This window comes from Falco naumanni, chromosome 8, assembly GCF_017639655.2.
Source record: "Falco naumanni isolate bFalNau1 chromosome 8, bFalNau1.pat, whole genome shotgun sequence".
Lineage (NCBI taxonomy): Eukaryota > Metazoa > Chordata > Aves > Falconiformes > Falconidae > Falco > Falco naumanni.
The window spans coordinates 49,523,027-49,541,682 of record NC_054061.1 but is presented as its reverse complement, the minus strand read 5'-3'; the positions used below and the strand labels follow the sequence as shown (position 1 = coordinate 49,541,682).

The following is an 18,656-nucleotide window of genomic DNA, read 5'->3' as shown; positions in this document are numbered from 1 at the left end:
TATACGTTATTTCAATGATAGTCAATCCTGCAATAGACTTTTTCCAGCACAGCAAGATGTTGTCCTGTTTCTGCTCCACACTGGTATGCTTACTTAATTCTTTTTGCATGCAGAATAGCCTGGTAATTGAGGCATTTGGCTCAATCTGCTGCAGCAGATCAGTGCAGTTCTGAAGTTAGTAAAGGCAGGGTGGTTGACAGCAGCTAAACAACTAGTTCATGAAGTACAAGTTCACTAAAACTTGCTGTATAAAGGTGATGTGATTAAAGGATCTGGAAAAATTCTTTCTGGAGGTATCAGCTGGGATAAGACTGAAAAGCTTTGCTGGACTGGTGGTAGCATGGAAGTAGCTTGTTTGTGTGAAGAATTTGATGCCAAATACAGCATTCACCTTGTTCTGAGGTCCTCTGTATCTTTCTGTCCTTTTCCTCCTCAGTTAGTACTTCATTGGATATAGCTATTAATGGGTCTTACTTTTCTGTTTCACAGTACATGATTAAAACTGAACTGTTAAAAGTTCAACTGCATATTGTTAACCCTGTTAAGTATAGAGCTGGAAGCTACTCCTAGATCAAAACTTGTAAAACTGGACAAACTCAGATGAAAGAATCAGACCTTCCCCAACACACTAGGGTTAGCAATATGCAGTTATATTTAAATTATCATGTACTGTGGAACAGCTGGATAACTGTGAATATTTTTCAAAGCATTCCCCCTCTCCCCCTGAAATGTGAGAGAAATCGGATTTCCCTCTGGACTGCACAACTTTAATTTCTTTTTAGTACTGAAGGAAGATTTGTTTGAATGCGGATTTTGTAATGCATTCATGGTTTATTTAACATGGGAGCAATAACTCAGTACAAGTCAACCAGCCTGTGCAAAGAGACAATTTTGGCATTTACTGCCCCCAGTCAAGGAATCTTCTGTATTCTCTGGGTTTCAGCAAATACTATTAGCCCCTGAATTTGAGCATTTCATACAAGGTCCAAGAGCCACCTAAAACACTGAGGGAGCATATCTTGGGAAGATGGATATAGCCTGGACTGATGGGCAATCATAAATAAGCTCCAACATTTGGCCTTGGAGCTCCTCTTTTTCATAGAGCTGAATCTTGTGGGAAACAGAATTCTCTAGTGGCAAACACAGTAAAAATGTAGGAAAGACATAAGTTTAACTGATTCTGACATTATGGAACAAGACAGACATACAGAAAAAGGGATATTTGCCTTTACATGCTAATACATGCATTTCTGAGAAATTGTGTTCTATTCTAGAGATTCACTCTTTTGAAGGTAATAGAGGAGGCTCAATTTTTACCCACATGGAGGAACTCAGATGTGCCAGCAAATGGCTATGATCACATGTGTAGCAGAAGTAAATGGAGAATGCTTTATGATTTAAAGAAATGGGATTTATAAGGACTCTATATTGTGACAATAGAAGAAAATGTATTCATGTGACTTTGAGATGATCTGTGGCACTTACTCGTGACCAGGCATGAATAATGCGGCCTTTTCAGAATTATGCTACTAAAAGACATTTACAACATTACTCAGTATGCTCCCATCATACACTGGTGTGCAGGCAATTGCCATGTGCCAAACTCCTGAGGTATATGAAGCATGGGCACATGGAGCATTCCTGCTGCTATGGCTTATACAGTATAGTATATCTTACTAACCAGAGAGGTATTTTAGCAAGTATTAATTCTTTGTCTGATTTAACCAGCACAGTTTTTATGTTAGGAAAGCCGTACTCATTGCAAATCTGATTTAAGGTATTCTTGTGTCATTGAATTGTAACACAGTATGGTCATGAGCAAGTTGCACACACCAGCCCACAGCAGAACTTTATATCAGCTGGCCCTGCTAGCCCTTCCCTGTGCCATGCAGAAACATTCTTGACCTAGAAATAGTCACTCAGCTTTCTTTTAGCATCTCCAAGTTATGCACAGGCCTAGAAATAGCACTGATATTAAACAGATTATTTCCTTCATCATCAGTGAAACTCTTCATTGCCTTAGTGATCTTTGCCTGTCTCTCAAGTTGCTTGGTATAACTGTATTCTTAAAGGATAAACTATACTCAGTTTCTTAAACTGTGATACATTGCCAAGAACTCATTCACAGGATTACATGGCAAGACCTGATGAAGTTGCAGAGGCTGAGCCATTTCTGGAAGTCAGGATAGTCTCCCCTTTTTAAGAAGTACTGGTGTCCTGAGTAAGTGGGGTTCTCATAAATCATCCAGCTGCCTTTTTCCACCTGGATGGAATTGCATGATTTTACATAGAACCGCAGGTCAAGGTGGTCACTGCTACTTTCATAGTAGTGGCCCCAGGAGCTCATCTTCATTAAAAAAATGATCTGCAATATAAACATCTGCAAAGACTCATAGTCCATCTCAGTGGCTGTGTCAGAGCAGGGTACTGATGTACTGAGGCATCACTTACCTTTCCCATTTTTGGCAGTTTGCTGAGGTGAAGGCTGAAAGCTGTGAGCAAACACTGTGGTTGCTTTTATATACCATAGTCCTAATGCTGCATCTGCAAAAAGTAACACAAAAAGGCCCTTTCTAAGTTGCAGGGGGATCTCGTGTTTTGTCTTTATTGTAGTTATGGTATTTATTGCATTTACCATGTAGGACTCTTTATTTTTCTGGGGTTTGGGCTGCATTTGCTGATGCTATGTGCAAGTGAATTAGTGTGTAACTGTGTACTACGCTTTCAGCTGGTATCAACTGTCCATGTGGTGTACCTGACCCAAAGGGAGATGTGTGTATAAGAATGGTTCTTTACAGAACCTGCTTTGCCTGAAAGCTAATGAACTCAGCAGACCTGAGCAGTTTGTGGTGTAGGCCTGTTCCTCTCCTTCCCCACTCTGTCTCGAATACCTCTTGCCTAAGCTTGTCCCTTAGTAATCTTTCCTTTTGAGAGAGCAGATGAACTTTGCATCAATTTCAGTATTTTGTTACCCGCTTTATCCTGAAAACAGGAAAAGTCTCCATCCCACATGGCATTAGTTTTTGCCTACTAATCCCTTCTATTGTGTACAGCTTTTAACACAGGTGTGTGAGGAGGAAATAGTGATTGCAAGTTGCAGTCCTTTTGTGTTGTGTCGTTAACTGCTGCATTCCTGAAGTCTAAAAAGATTAAAATCAAGTAGTTCTTATTAGATGTTTACCAGTGTATTTGAATTACTGGCTAACATCATAAATCAGTTGGTTCAATTTTTTCCCCTTTGAAAGTCTGTTTTAAAAATTCAAAGGCAGCAAGCTGCATTAAACTTAAGTTGCTGTTTATCTGGAACCAGGAAGGATTGCTGTTTAATGCTAAAGCACAGTGCTTTAACACTGAAGCACAGCTAGCAGGTTACAGAAAACTATATTCCTCTGTTTGGGAACTTTTCCTTTGTCGTATTTTTTCTTGTTTGGTGCAGGACTGGAACAAACCTTTACTTATTCTATTCTGATTATAATTTTCTTGCACCTAAATCTTAGACTCTTAAAAACAAATGGCTTCATGGAATATGCAAAGCTGGTTATATAAGTGTCTTATGTCACCAGTAGGTGAGGCTTCAGATCAAAAGAAACTACTGCACTCCAAAAACAAATTTATAATCTTATGTATTTGGGGAAAGTCATTCAAGCATGTAAAGACCTTGTCGACATGATTCATCAGTTAACTTGGCATGCAGATGCACACCTTTGTAGATCTAATTAATTTAAAAGAGCTCTGTTTGCAACTACATATTCTCCACTTCCAGTGGAACAAATGACTGTTTGTGGCTGTAAGTAGGGAGAGCAGGGCAAGGTTTGGGAGACTTAGTGGAGCACAGCTTTGCTTACAAGGTTTCAGGCCAAAGAAAAGGGCTTTCAGTGCTGTAACAAGAAAGGAAAGAGGAAGACAAGAGTGTATTCTGGGGAAACAGATGGAGGAATAGGAAACCTCCACCATCACATCCTTCCATCACAAATCACTTCACTGAAGTTTTTTTTAACTGTATCCTTATTAAATGACAGGGAATAATGTGCACTCACCATTTCCACATAGGTTTGATACCTTCCTGTCCTCTTCAGTATATTCAGCCCTATTCTTCCAGGCTTTCTGGGTTACCTCAAACCACATGCCTTCATCCTGTTGGATTTCCTTGTCGTGATGTTTGCTTGACTGTTGTACTTGACTTGATGTATTGTTGCTGTTACTGTAAGTACACTGTTCAGGGCTTGATATTTGCCTGCTGGCTGGTTGGGTTGCTGACCTGGACTCAATGGAACTGGGAACAGGCAGTGTGAGCATGCAGGAAATACTTAATACAGAGAGTTAGTGCAAAGTTGTTACAGTGCTTTAATGTCACATCTGACTCTATCTCAAAGTGTAACCCCTTGTGTATAGAATCATTTCGGTTGGAGAAGACCCTTAAGATTGAGTCCAACCATTTTGCAAACTGCTGGGTAGATCCTTGGGATGATGCATGATATAGAGAAACAGTTACTGCTACATGGATTGCACATGAGGTCTTTGAAGAATGGATGTTAATGCAAGTCCCCATTAAGTCTAGCCCTGGATGTCTTTGGCAACCACACAACATACTTACTTCACATAAATTAACTATGTGTTTAGCACTGGCAATGGGAATATCTGTGTGCAAGTACCTGGTAGATCACTTCCGTAACAGCACCTGCCCTGGTGATGATCTGTGCAGAATTTGGCAGTTGGTGTTGTCTCTGACTCTGCTTTGCTGTAAGTGAACCCCTTTTTGGAGCCAGTCCAGGCGAGTTCCTGTTTTGAGCATCTCTAACTATTTTTAGGTACCGAAAGTGCAGCAGAGATGCTGGATCTTCCACCATGACTCCCCTCATGGAGCCAGCATCCTTTACATTGTTTTAGAGAGACTGATTAAAACTGAATTTCTCATTGCTTTGGCTCTGGTATTTGTTCTTGCTTCTGGCTGCCTCTTGAAGATGTATAGTCCTATGCACTTAATACATTAGATTCCACCCTGACAAAATTGATTCTTTCCAGAACAGATTTGTTATATTTTTGTCCTACAGATCAACGAATCTCTCACTCAAAATGGGTATTTTGCCATTCCAAGATGGATGCTAGATGTTTCCACCTGATATTTGACTAGGAAAAAGCTCTTCACCAAAATGAGTGAGAATTTTCAGGAATAGCTAGAGAATCAGTAGTGACAAGTCAGAAGTCAGGATTACTGTAGCAGAAATGAGGGGGAAATTGGGGTTTGCTTGCATAGGCAGTGCTCTAGTAACTCTGGCTATGGTCTCAAGACTGACTTACAAGCTTGTGTGGGGCAATTTAAGTTAGCAGCTTTGGTCCTGCAGGCAGTATGCCTGTGCCTCAGCTGCTGGGTTGTTCACAGCCAAGAGTGTTATCTGAAACCACCTGATTTCAGTGTCAGAAGCTGGGCTGTGAATTGTAGCACCAAGTTGCCACCATGAGTTCTGCTACTGGAGTCAGTCTCTGGGATGCAATGGGCAGCTTTTAAATTGCCGAAGGGAAAGTGGATGATGCCCTGTTCAGTTCTGCACTTGCTGCACAAGGCCTCTGTACCATAATTCCAGGTACTTAGAAAGAACAGACCCTTAGAAAGAACTTTCCTACTGTGGATAGTATTGCAGTGCAGTGGTAGGCACCAACTGCATGCATGTAACAACTGGTGCTAAGTGTGCACAGATGATCAGAGGTCTCTTCTGGGTCCTGTAGAACCAATTTGTGACTCTGAATCTCATCTGAGTTTTGAACTATGTCCATTGCTTCTTGCGTAGCTGAGAAAAGAGTTTGAAGTTGTCCTGGCTCATTGGTCTGGTCACAGCAAAGGCTTTTTTTATTTATTCAGGAGACAATATAGCTCAGGAAAGGAGGACATTTTGGTCAGGGTGACAGAAGGCTGTCATTCGCCAGTCCCACTGTGCACATATCTACAAGTACCTTTCAGTTCCCTGATTTTTGTTATCTGAAAATGTGAACAGCAAACTGCCTGGTCCGCTGGGCTTGATTTTTGTGTGCAGACAGACACCAGCCAGCCAACAGGGAAGGGAGTAGCAAAGGGGCAGGTACTTGCACTCTGAAAATTAAACACTTTTTATGCTTATTAGCATAGCGAGATTTCTGTTGCTTACTCCTCTTAACTCTACCAGCCTTATCTATAAATCCAGGAAATATTAGCCAATGTAAAGACCATGGCAGTACTCTAATAGCAAAGACAACACTGGAATAACACAGCTAATCACCTATTTGTTAGGGTCTTACTGGTTATTTTATTGCAGGTCAGCGAACAAAAATCAGTCATGAGGTGTTAATCTCTCTCTCTCTCTAGCTGTTTAATCTTAACCACCCCCTCACCATTGTTCTCCTACTAATGCGCTCAGCAGCAATATCCCCTCCTCCCCTCTTGTAATGACCTCATTTCAAAGTACAATTTCTCTCTGCTTTGGCTTTCAAGGGGTCAGACTGATGCTGTTTGAATTGGAATGAAATTTGCTTAGGTCCTGGCACTGGCTGCTGCCTACTGCTCTACTGAATTTGTTTGCAAGAACAGAAGCCTCTGTTTAGATGCTGATGGATGCTCTGAGCTCCAGAAATAAGCTTGTGCAGAATGTGACAGGGCAGACCTGTCCCAGCAGTGAAGACAGGCCATGGAGGAGAGGCTGGTAGGAACTGCTAAATGGGATTAGTGCCTTCCAGCAATCATGTTGCCGGCAGAGTGAGCTAACCAGGCCAAAACAGCCGATGCTGCAGAAATTCATGTCTACAGAGTAAGGGAGGATGATGTTGCTGTTGATCTTAAGTCCCCTCTAGCCTTCTCATCTGAATCCCTTAGGCCTTGAATTCTGGCTCACATAGCTTGAAAGGCAAGTAGGAAAATGCACGGTGTGGCTAAGAAGCCCCACCAATATCAGCACAAAGACTCACCAGTTAATCTGTAATTTCTGAATGTAGCACACTGCGGTTAGGTTTTTCCCCGTGGACAGCTAAGAATTGAAAGGACACGTTTACAGCAACTCAACTACATTTTATTTTAGACTGATTTTTAACAGGAAATTTGCGATAAATTAAGTTAAAAAAAAAAAAAAAAAGCAAAGCTGTGAACCTGGTGAGCTGAAAGCAAGCTTTAAGTGAAGACTTTGAAAAGACCCTTTGAATGCCTGATTAAGTTTAACCATTCCCAGGGTTTCTTGTGTAGTGCTATCTTTTGGCATCTCTGTAAGTAGGCTCAGTGACTGAGAATCAGCAGGCAGAAGAAGAAAAATGTGTTTGCTTCACAAATATTTATTGGTTTGCCCTTCAGCAGATATTTTGTGTTATAGTACAGGACCATCTCCAAGGCACAGGCTAATGCAACTGTACAATATGCGACCATACATTGGATGGACATCTAGCCCCTGGCTAGAAGTAGCTGGGAATCTTAATTTCTACCATTTTTATACGCAAAGAGCTCTAATAGAGTCTCCCTACCCTGCAGTTAGTGTAAAACACACCTGTCAGTAGTGAACACTTCTACTACCCCGTTGAGCCTTGAAACTTCTATGGAATTAAGTAGAAACAGTCCTATAGAAACACCCCATGTTGTGTGCCCAGGCTTCCAGCCAGAGGAAGAGGGCTGTGGAAGGAGAACCACGTGCACCCAACTCTTATCTCAAGGCAGAGTTAGTACAAGGATTAGGGTTGTGTCAGCCCATCTGGGAAATACGGAGTGTTCTTGGGCAGCACAGCATGGACATAATGCAGGCAAACAGTTAGAGACCCATACATGGGGAATGGAAGACAGGTAGGCTTCAGTGCTACACTGGCACGGCAGGTAGAGGCTTTTTCTTGAGCTGAGTGCTTTATGGAAATAAGACAGCAAGATGGTTAAAGGGGAGAGCTGAAGAAAATGCCATCATCCTGAAAGGCACAACCCTCATGTTACATGAAGGGAAGCTCATTCCTGCCCCACTCTGGATCATGTGTGGGAGTTGCACAGCACTGTGGACAAGGGGAAGTGTGTACTCCCTGCCTCTGAAGTGCTGCATCTTCTCTTTGGCTCTGCATGGTGTGTTGAGAAGCAATAGGGATGCACTGGGAAAATGTAAGCTCCCAACACACTGGCAGAGAAGTGGGAGAGAGGTAGCTAAGGGAAGAGGAGGGAATGTCAGTCTTGGATACAAGGTATGAGGGGTGGGAAGAAAGGAATGACTGCTAAGATTTAAAAATAAACAAGCAAAAAAAAAACCCCAAACACAAACCCCAAAACACAAGTCACAAATGTATTACCAAAGCTAAGGTAGAAGATACCAGCTCACCTACAGCTAAGTGAGGTACATGAAGTCTAGGTCTTTGTTATGCCTTTGCTTCCTTTGCATTCCTTGCTTTTGAATCTGTTCCAGGCTCCTCTGGAGAGATTCTTTATTTTGCTTCTGTAGCTCCCTGCAGGATGCAAATGTTAATAAGCACAAGCACAGCATGCAGGGCTGAATCCATCAGGAGAGATGGGGACTGCATGGCAGATCAGATTCCCTCCTGCTGTGTGACATGTGATGCACATTGAACTCGGGGATGTGGGGGAGCCCCTTTACTTGGTCAGATCCAGCCCTGCTGCTGGAATGTTTTCTTTGCTCTCCTGCTCAGTGGAGCTGCAGCAAACAATAGGCTTTAGCAAATCATGGACAAATAGAAAAGCAGAGCATAATTCACGTACATGCTAGGCTAATCTGACATTACTGGGTTCTTTATGGAGTCAGGTTTTTGTTAGTTTTTTTTAAACAATAGTCTTCAACTGGATTTTTTTAACCTAAAAGTGACAGTAGTGAATGTATTTTGCAGGGACAGTAGCCAGAAGAATGCCTTCCATGTGTATGTTGAGGATCACTAGAGCTGACTTTCCAGCTCATGAGTGACACCTCCTGCCAAGATATGATAGAGTTTCCATGAAAGTCCAGTTTAGGATTGACACTATGGTATAAATCAGTGCTACCATGAAACATCTCACGCTAAAGCGTGCTGAGAAGGGCAGACAAGAAGGGCTTTGTGGGCTGTGGGTGGTCTGAGGTGCCACTGCAGCTGTGACATTCAGTGGTAGTTGCAAAAACAGTTTTACTGGCTTATGTGCATTCTTCAGACCTACTTTGTCAACCTGTTGCTTTCCTCTGGTCAGTGAATCCAGTTGCTTGCTGTCCTTTTTAGCTCTCCTTGCTGAACAAGTGTTGGTCTTTTGATATGCTGTGGCTGTCTGGTACTTGATGCCTTGGGAGGGAGAAAGAGCCTCGCATCATCTTGGGCTTATGGAGTACCACCAGGCTGATTTACAGACCTGCTGCATAGCATCAGTTGCAATACATGGTTGGAGGTAAGGGATCTCAGCTTCAAATTCTCTGATGCTCCTGAAGTTATTCTCATTTTTGCTGCACTTGGAGAAGAAGCAGGGAAGGAGGGGATGGCTCCTTCACAAGCCAGTAGCATAACTGACCTTTGCAAAAGTCATGGTATTAGTCCAAGCTTAAGAACAAATGATTGTCAGAATGAAGGGTGATTCTACTAGAAATGTGTAGTCTTGTTGTTTACCTCAATTTGAGGAAAATGCTGCTTTTGCAACTGTCATGAACTTCAGGAGCCTGAGCTAGATGCTATTTCTAGGCTACCACAAGAAAATGCCTATGCCTTCCCCCCTGCAAAAGAATAGGCACAGACCAAACTTTACACTATCCTTTCCATGTGCAGCTGTTGGAGCTCAGCAGGCTGCAACTTGGTGGCTTTGCTGAGCCAACAGCTGATGCCCCATGTTCCCCTGTCCTGGCCTTGTGTGAGTTAGGGTGAAATGTGCTCACTTTGCCTCCAGGTGTACTCTGCAGCTTCAGGGGCAGTCAGCATGGCAAATGGGTGCAGGGAGATCTTGAAAGGCTGAATCCAGTGCTCCTGGAAGGACAACAACTCATAGATTAGTATGTCTGCAGAAACCATGTGCCAAGCCAAATGGACATACTCTTTTGCGGTCAGCAGAAAGTAAAGTAACTGCTTCAGAGGTCCTGATGGATAAATGAGCACAGCTTTGCTGGCAGTTTTTGTCCTGGCTGCTTGGCCCACCCAGGTTCTTGAAGTGCCCATCCCTGCTGCCCAGACATTTCAGTTCCCCACACAGCAGATGAACTACTGCATTTTATAGCCCTGTATGTACTGGTGTGGCTTGGGGACCGTGGTCTGCCATAACATCCTGGCATGCAGCCTGCAGCTGCTCAGCTGTTCACTTGGCAGCTCCTGAAATGTCTGGACAATGGTGTACAGAACTCTTAAAAGCAGCAGTCAGGATAGCAACAGTTAACGTCCACCTCAGGCTAGGATCTCCCTTCTCACGAATCAGAAATCTTCTGGATTCTAAATCCCACTAAGATGTGACTTAGGCTCCCTAAGTATCTATGTATCTTGGCAAAGCTAGTACTCAGTTTTCAAGGAGATCTAAGCTAAGGCTTCAGAAGCAATGGCGGATAACAGGAATCTCCACCATTTTACTTTGATGGGAAATGAGGGAGAACATAACAAAGTCTGAGATCCACAGAAACTGAATTTTGAGATGGGCTAGATTCCAGCTCTTGAATCTAGAACTCTTAGGGAGGCATAAGCTGTGCTCCAAGAGTTACTGTTAATGAAAACAGTAGATTTAACCTCTTAAACTGATTAGGGCTTTGCAAAATAAATTACCTTTAGTTTCCAGATTCAGCAAAGCATTTCCGTTCCTTTCTCACAGAGTAGGAATGATCTTAGGCCCATGATTAAAATTAAGTAACGTTGTTGGCTGAAACAGAAACTGGAGATCCTGATAACAATGTCTTATCTTCCTCTTCAGAAACTTTTGTAACTTTGCTACCTCATGACCATCAAGGAAGTACCCTTGAGTTCATTAGAGACAGGATCTAGCTAGGCAAGTGCACAGTAACATGAGACGAACAGAGAGACTTTTTCTGTTCTTTCTTTGTCTTTGCTTGCATAACATCAGAATATAAATCAAAAATATAAATAAAAAAAAAAACACTACCCCCCAGAAAAACCAAACCAAACCAAAAACCCAACAACAACAAACAAAACAGCATGAGTAGCTGGAAAACTTCCAAGAAGACATCACTCCTCTGCAGTGTATGGTATGAACCCAAAATGGAGATTTCTAAAAATATTCTGGGTTGGAAATTCCTAGAGAAAAGGATTCCTGCCCATAAGAAGCATGATAGTAAAAAATACAGTGTAATGTTCACGGTAAAAGGAGGGAGAGCTGATCCACCGACTTATCCCAGCAGCAGAAAGGAAGACCTCTCCTAACACGTTGTGGAATGTCCCTACGTGACACATAGTGGCATTTCCAGTTCTTGACATGGGAAAATTAAACAGAGAGGTTATGGCCAAGGCTGCCCTGATGCGTGAACTGTGAACTGGAGTGAGCGCTAGCCCCTTCTGGACACCAGGTGGCAGTAGGTCATTAATAGTATAGCTAAGCATGGACGGTAAAAAAAAATAAATTCAGAGCACCAGAAAACACTGTGAATTACATGTGAATCATCTATTATAGCCTAATTACAGTTCCACAGCAACTTTTAAAGGTTGTTTGGGAAACATCAATAAAGTCTGTGTTACTGAAAATAAAATCTATATATTCCAGCACAAATGCTCTTTCATTAAATAGCTGGGCCATACAGAATACTTTCTTGTGACTTGAGTCATAAATTAAAGATTATAATACCTCCTCAATTTTTTTAAGGGAAATTATACTTATATGAATGTAGGCTGCTAGAGAAACTTGACCTGAATGCAGGCAAGGCTCTTGTGAAGCACACTGTATCTCCTCAGATTTGCATAGCCTCCTTCCCCACTCCACATCAGAGATAATTAGAGCACACTGGTGGGAATGCTGCCCTGGAAAGTGCTATGCCAAAGGCTCAGGAGCTGGGTTACATCTTAGTGTGGCTATGAGTAGGTAAACTGCCCCTTTCTTGACTCTGCCTCACACACTGTAAGGCAGAGGAGGAGGTGAATAGTTCACCTTTTTGCTCTGTTCAAAAAAAAGGAGGCTGGAGCTAGTTTGCCATTACTAATAGGGCAAAAAGGAAAAATTACTTGAGTTTAAAATGCAACATATTTTTAGAAGGCACAGCTATTATAGGATCCAAATGCATTATGCCTTTATACAATGGGAGATTCTTCCCACTTTATTGCTCATGGCACACCAGTCTAGGCAGTAGACTGGTGGGAGAAGGGGCCAATAGCTTATCATTGCTATGGCCAAAGCTCGGAATCACTGATACCACTGAACTGGTACTTCTTTGGTGGACACTCTCAGACCTGAAGGGCAGATGATGTCCAAAAGTGTGGGGTAGATTCTGCAAGGTGTGTGAGGCTAGCAGTGATGAAAGCCTTTTAAGATGTTTGGGAATGGGATACCATTTGAAGATGGGGGCTACGTGTAGGTATTGGTGTCAGGGCAGAGTAGGATTAAACAATCTTAATTGGTGAAACCTCTGCAGGCCAATATGAGATCTGATCAGTAAGGCTGGATGAAGTATCTCCTTTTTGTCTACTGAAGGCCTTTTTTTTTTTTTTTTTTTTTTTTAAATCCATCTGGTTGCTCAGTTATATGTGTCGTTTGCATCCAGTTTTGCATGGATCAAATACACAGTTTCTTTTGCTGGTGGCCTGGGGATAATTTTTGGCAGAGGTTCAACAGAGGAACAGCACAACAGAGCCAAACAAGCCGCTTTTGCCTTTTGAAGAACAGAATCATCTCCCTGAAGGTCAGCTATTGAACACAAGGAGCTTTTATGTGCCTTTGCTTTCCCAGCCCTAGCACTTTGCTTGGGTTGGCAAAGTCCCACACCAGTGTGCAAATCAGAAAGGAACCATGAAGTCTGTGGTCAGCCAGGCATTTAAGCCATAAAGAGGCACGCCAATAAAAAGCCTTAATAAACCTCTAAACCCATCATCCAAACGTTCTAGCATCCAACAGGTGACTTTTAGACTATAAAGATGGAGTAGGGATTTTAGAAGTAGCCCTTATGCTGCTTGAGGTTTCTGATCCCAGTGGTGGTGTAATGTATCAAGATTAAATACAGTAGGCACCTTTCCTCCCCTGCCTAGTCTCAATTTCCCTTGTTTTTCATGGTTACATTCAGTCTGTCCCAATTCCTTCTATGAGGTGATGGCCAGAAAAGGAGGTTGGGCTCATGCGTATGATTTCTGTCTGGCATTTCTCTGACTTCTTTCTTCTCCTTTGTGCTTTTTGCCCTGCAGGACATGGCATGGACGGGATGCCTCCTTCTAAAAGCATGTCCCTCTTAATAGCCACCATGCCTACCTCCTTAGATGTGTCCTCATGTCTCCTTCCCTAGTAGCTGCTGCTCTTTCTTAAATGTATTTGAGTAGAGGTGCTATGCGCTCCTCTGGCTGAAGGTCTGGCTCATGCCTGGCTGCTTATATGGGTTTCTGAGCCAACTGGCACAGGGCAGTTCACAGCCTCCTCCCATATTGGTCACCACAATAGCCCTTAGTGTCTGAACTCTGACATTTATGCCTAACACAGAACCCATGTATGAACTTGCACGAAAGCTGTAAACCCTGCAATTTATGCCCGATACAAATAGAAAGGTGTTTGAACTGCCAATGCAGAAGTTGTCCTGATGTCTAAAACTGCTCAGGTGTTATAAGCTCCATAAGAGCTGATGGTCTTAGATAGATGGTTTCATTCCCAAAGAGCAGTGATGTGACTTGTCTGGAAGATCCTTAAACACTATCACATTCCTTTGCTTATGTAAATACACTCTTGGCAATCTCAGATGAAGGTAAGCAGGAGTTACACACTCTGCTGCCTGTCTTGAGAGTTGACTAGACCCAAACAACTCTGGTGTATGGGCTGACAGCAGGCCATGTTGTCAGAGCACGGTGCCCAAGCAAACATAACCTCCTTCTTTCTGGAGGCTTTTTAACTGCAAATAATGACCCAGACTGTGGCATAGATTGACAAGGACAAAGATTAAATGATCTGCCCAAAGTCAGACAGTCTAATCTGCAAGCCAAGGTAACATTACCTCTTATCTCTGCAATAACTGAATTGTAAAACCTTGTGCAAGTTTTCTGTTACTATCGTATGATTTGGCACAAGGGTACTTCCAGACTCTATAGCTTCTTTTCCCTGGCGGTGCATAGGTAACACAGATAACCTTGCAGTCACAGAGTTGCTGGTTTGTTCTGTTTAATCTGTGTCCACCTTCCACAGGACTGCAATGCACTGCAAGTAAAAATGGTCTTAGCAATGTGCAAGAGTCAGTGCCCTGCTGAGAACTGCCTTCTGTAAACACAGAACTGACTGTATGAACCTGCCCAAACACGACCCCAGATTAAGACCTGCAGTGTTGGCACACTCTGCTAAGCAGCATACAGTAGTTTATAAAAAAACATGGAGGCATGGAAGGAAGTCTTTGTCTTGCAGGGTTAAAGGTCTCTGGCCAAATTTCACATTTTTGCTTCCTCTGACAAATGCCTTATGTCAGACCTACAGCACACTTCCTTAGCTAGAAGATTTATCCATGTACAAGGCAGTAAGAATGGGTCAAGGAGACCATAAAGGATCTGCAGAGTCCACACAAAAGAGGAGGGCAGAAAAACTGTAGTGAAGAGGTGGGCTGTGCAAGGACAGTTTTACTTATTTATACAACTGCTTGCAGGGGTATACCGCCCAGCAAAGCAAAAGCTCCTCAGTGAGGCCAAGGAGTACAAGGCAGCACCAGAGGCCAGGAGCTAGCAAAGGTTATGTATTGTCTTCTGATGATTTCGGGTTTGAAACCTGAGTGAATTGGGGAAGAAGGCTGGGCACAGACCAAGTGCATCTTTGGCAGCCAGATGACAATCTCAAAGAAAAGTGCTAACTTCAGATAAGATTCACACTGTCATGCCTAGCTTGTGGTCTTGAATGCTACTTGAATGTTTATATTCTGCTGTAACAAGGAGATGCTGGAGTTTATTGTAGGATGTTGCCAGCTATCATCCACATGTCCTCAACCACTGCTGGTCTAGCAGTAGTGATTGCTTTCCATAGAAGGAAGCCTCTTCCTTTATTAGTGTGGAATAGCTGGAATAAACAGTAGCTAAATAATAGACCCACACAATACAATCTGCAAGCAATTAAGAAATGTGCTGTACTCTGCAGTTTTGACACACACCTTCAAGACTAGCAGCAGGAATGAAGTAACCCATAGATAACTACAACTGCATAAGGACGCTTTACATGTCATTATGATGCTGAAAGGCCACCCACAAGGCTCTAAGCTGTAATGGCAGATGCAAGAAGGGAATAGTTCAGTAGTGTTTACTCTGAGTGAGAAGAGAAACAAATCCACATGTGGATCGCACTCTGAGAATGCCAGCCCAATGCATGACATGCTGGAACAGGCCATTACAGGTAAGAGATCTTCCCTTAGACCCCTATTAAAGATGCTGAAACCCCAACAAGTGACTCACATTTGCAGAGCTCTGCCAGTGTGTTGCTGAGGGCCTCATGCTGTATATCTTAAAGATCTCTTCAACAGGAATGCTGTTCTGTGAAGACAGGTGAAGAGAGATGTTCACCTCTCAGAAGCAGTATTCTTTAAAGTGAATATATGAAATCCCATTCATATCCCCTTCCTTTGGTCTCTGAAATAGCTTTCACATGAACTCCTAGTATTGTTTCATGCTGCTAGTACAAATCTATTGAGATCCGGTCCTGAGACTTGCTCACTGTTTTGCACTTGGGCAAGACAAGATAAGTAACCTACACACATGCACAGCACCACCTACTGAAACTGCCTATTTTGTTTTCTAAGGCTGAGTACAACTTCATGGCTACCTGATAGAAATGAGACAGATTTGTTATATTTACACTGTTTGTATACTGTGCTTTCAATGGAAAAAGTCATCCAGTGTACAGGGATTGTTTCTAGACAGGTGCCATACAGTAAAAGGCATTGCTATTTTTCCTGCCCTCTTACCATTAATATTCCAGCATATGAAGATAGTATCATAGCTTCCCTCTCAATTCGGTTGGGATACATGTATTGGTTGCGAGCTGCAAAATTCCTGTACAGTGTTTTGAACAAGAAGATCATTAGTCTGGTGTTACAAATGCAAAAAGTATTCCTGGGCTTGATTCACTGCTGCTTTTACTCCATTTTCACACTGGTGTAACCCACTGCAATAGTAAGGCCTTGCAATACTCACTTTTTTTCTCTTGTCAGTGTAGTCTGAGCATCCAAGTCACTTAGCCACAGCAAAGCAACACTGAAGGCTAAGTTGTAATGGACCTGGAAAGACAGAAGAACCTTATGTATTTTGTTTTGCTGTAATTGCTTGACTGAGGGATGACAGAAAGACCAGAGAAATACACAGAAACATGAGCTGGAACCTGGTATTGTCTCAACTACACTGGGTACCTCACCAGTTGTAAGACATTTGCTGAAGTTTGAGGGGTTTTAAACGCAGATTTTAAGCACACCCAGGAAGACTTTCTCAGCTTAGCTGAACAATGTTTTAAAGCAGACAGCTTTAGTTTGTGAAGAATTTCCTTGGGTTAGTTGACTTGCACTTTATCAAATGTTCTCTGTGGATGAGCCTTGTTTTGCTGAAAAATCAGCACAAACTTGAATTATCTTGGATATGTTACACTGGAATGCTATTTGCAGCCAATCTCTTCAGATAGTCATTTCAGTAATGAGCTTCTATTGATCATTGTAGGAACAGGTTATTTAGCTGTACCAAACAGCCATCCTTCAGCTCTCAGTAGCCCTGCAGTTAAAGAGGAGAGGAAGTAAGAAGTCTGGTGATTACCATGTCATCTAGAAAGGTGGACTGCCTTTGTCCTCTCGGATCGAATTCATTTTCTCGTAGTCTGATGCCAACATAATCTCCCCTCAAAGCAAGAAAATAACTCCAAATTACAACTGGTTATAAGCAATCCAATGCACAAGAAATGCAACAAATGACTCTAAAGCTAGTGCAAGACCAGGGACAAATTTGCTATGATTCAGGGCTATGAATCTCCTGCCGGATTTCTCACAGACACTTCCTAAGTAGGAAAGCTGCTAGTTTTCTGCATCACTGCTAATCTTAGCTTCCCTCAAACCACACTGCTGTGTTCCCCAATGGCTCCAAAATTTAGGAAGAAGTACAAATATGAATCAAGTATTTAAAGTCTGGGGACTCACAGAAGGATTTCACTGCACAGCCAAGAGACTGAAAGAGGTGCTTCACTGGTGCTTGTTCTTCTCATTCAGGGGAGACCTGATTCTGCAATCTTTCCTCAGACTAAGCACTACTGATCCATGCAAGCAGTCCTAGGGAAGATGGGCACAAGACTTGCATGGAATAGAGGGGACACTGCTTACAACCCCTAGGAGTTGTCTGCTGGGCACTCCTGCATCAAAGAGCATGAGACACTGCTGCATGAACTAGGAGACCACTTACAGACAGCAGCTGCAGTGGCTGCATGGCAAGAGAGGAACTCTGCACCTCCCTGGTCACTCCCACTGAAACAGAGCAAGTTCTGGGCTTGTGACATCTCTACTGTCACATATGCAGTCAGGTCTCACACAGCAGACTGCATATAAGAAATTTAGAAGCATCTCAAAGGAAATCTGCGCATACTTTACAGCAAGAGAAGACTAAGGTTTTACAGTTGCCATCCAGCGAGGTTGTACAACCCTTTGCAATGAAAACAAGTCCATCTCAAATGCAATGAACGCGGTTGTGGTCAGTTACTACTTACAGGAGTCTTCCAATCTCTTTCTTGAGGTGTTTTCTTTCCATTCTCTAGCTGTCACTGTAACATAAGCTCAATGGGATCTAGGAAAGAGAAAAGTGCATCCTGTCAAGTATCTCTGTCTGTGAGCAAATCTGAATCACAGATAAAGAGTATGGGACACTTGGAGACCCCTTACAAAAATCTGGCCAAAACCATTTCCCAGGTAGGATTACAACAGAAGCTGAGAAAAACCTAGTCAAGAAAGAGAAGACAACAAGCACAGTCCTGAAAGTGAGGGTAAGGAGTTGGTAATGGGAAATGGACAGAATGAATCCATTTAAGATGACCATCTATCTTGACTGTCAGCTTGCAGGGTTGCTTGCATCTTCATCACAGTGATGTATATTCTCTCATATAATGCAACCTATTGGCCTGCTGCTGCTGCTTCCCAGTTTCTTAGCACGTGGCTTGCACTCCACACGGTGTGTGTATTAATCAGATATATGTGGTACAAGGAGGGGATGGACTGGGAAGAAGACAGGCTGGATGAGATGAAGTATCGACCGGCCTGACAGGACAAAGCAAAGAGAGAAGCCAGCACCTGGCCCACCAAGTTATTGTATTACCAAAGTGTATGCTTCACCCCTCTGGCCCATAAGACTCAAAGTAATGACATACCTCTCTCTCATACATGTATAGAAGAAATCATGCACTACCTGTGTCAGCTCTTGGAATAGGCCTCTTGGAATAGGGATCTGGGTTTGGAGCCTCTCTGACTTCAGGAGGAATTTCCTCTTGATGTTGCTGTTCCTTTCTTGCCTCTGCCACTCAGTTTGTGTGTCAGGGAAATTAGGCTACGGCTTATTGCAGGACTGCAGCTTTCTCCTGTTGCTTGGAAACAATGCTGCTG

General features: G+C 42.8%; 1 protein-coding gene and 1 pseudogene across 2 annotated transcripts; both read right to left on the bottom strand.

The window, feature by feature from the left end:
- Positions 1–854: 854 nt before the first annotated feature.
- Positions 855–2,460, bottom strand: LOC121092618 (annotated as a pseudogene).
- Positions 2,461–7,045: 4,585 nt separating this feature from the next.
- Positions 7,046–18,656, bottom strand: C8H2orf80 (chromosome 8 C2orf80 homolog). Of its 2 annotated transcripts, XM_040605103.1 has the most exons (9): positions 18,463–18,656; positions 17,771–17,847; positions 16,834–16,915; positions 16,228–16,310; positions 15,999–16,086; positions 15,490–15,567; positions 9,825–9,912; positions 9,125–9,243; positions 7,071–8,427 (listed from the first exon to the last, which is right to left on the bottom strand). In XM_040605103.1, exons 2-9 carry the CDS (start codon positions 17,809–17,811, stop codon positions 8,407–8,409), a joined length of 600 nt encoding a protein of 199 aa, XP_040461037.1. In that variant the 5' UTR covers positions 17,812–17,847; positions 18,463–18,656; the 3' UTR covers positions 7,071–8,406. The 2 variants fall into 2 exon arrangements, with proteins under 2 accessions (XP_040461036.1, XP_040461037.1); XM_040605102.1 differs by having other exon boundaries at positions 7,046–9,243.

What these genes read in the sequence shown, in the direction of transcription:
- C8H2orf80 (XM_040605102.1), bottom strand. Translation starts at nt 17,811, where the DNA reads ATGGAAAGAAAACACCTCAAGAAAGAGATTGGAAGACTCCT. An exon ending in CATATGCTGGAATATTAATG is followed by an intron (nt 15,568 to 15,998) that starts GTAAGAGGGCAG and finishes CTGTCTTCACAG; the next exon opens with AACAGCATTCCTGTTGAAGA. An exon ending in ACTGGCAGAGCTCTGCAAAT is followed by an intron (nt 9,913 to 15,489) that starts GTGAGTCACTTG and finishes TTGTCCTTCCAG; the next exon opens with GAGCACTGGATTCAGCCTTT.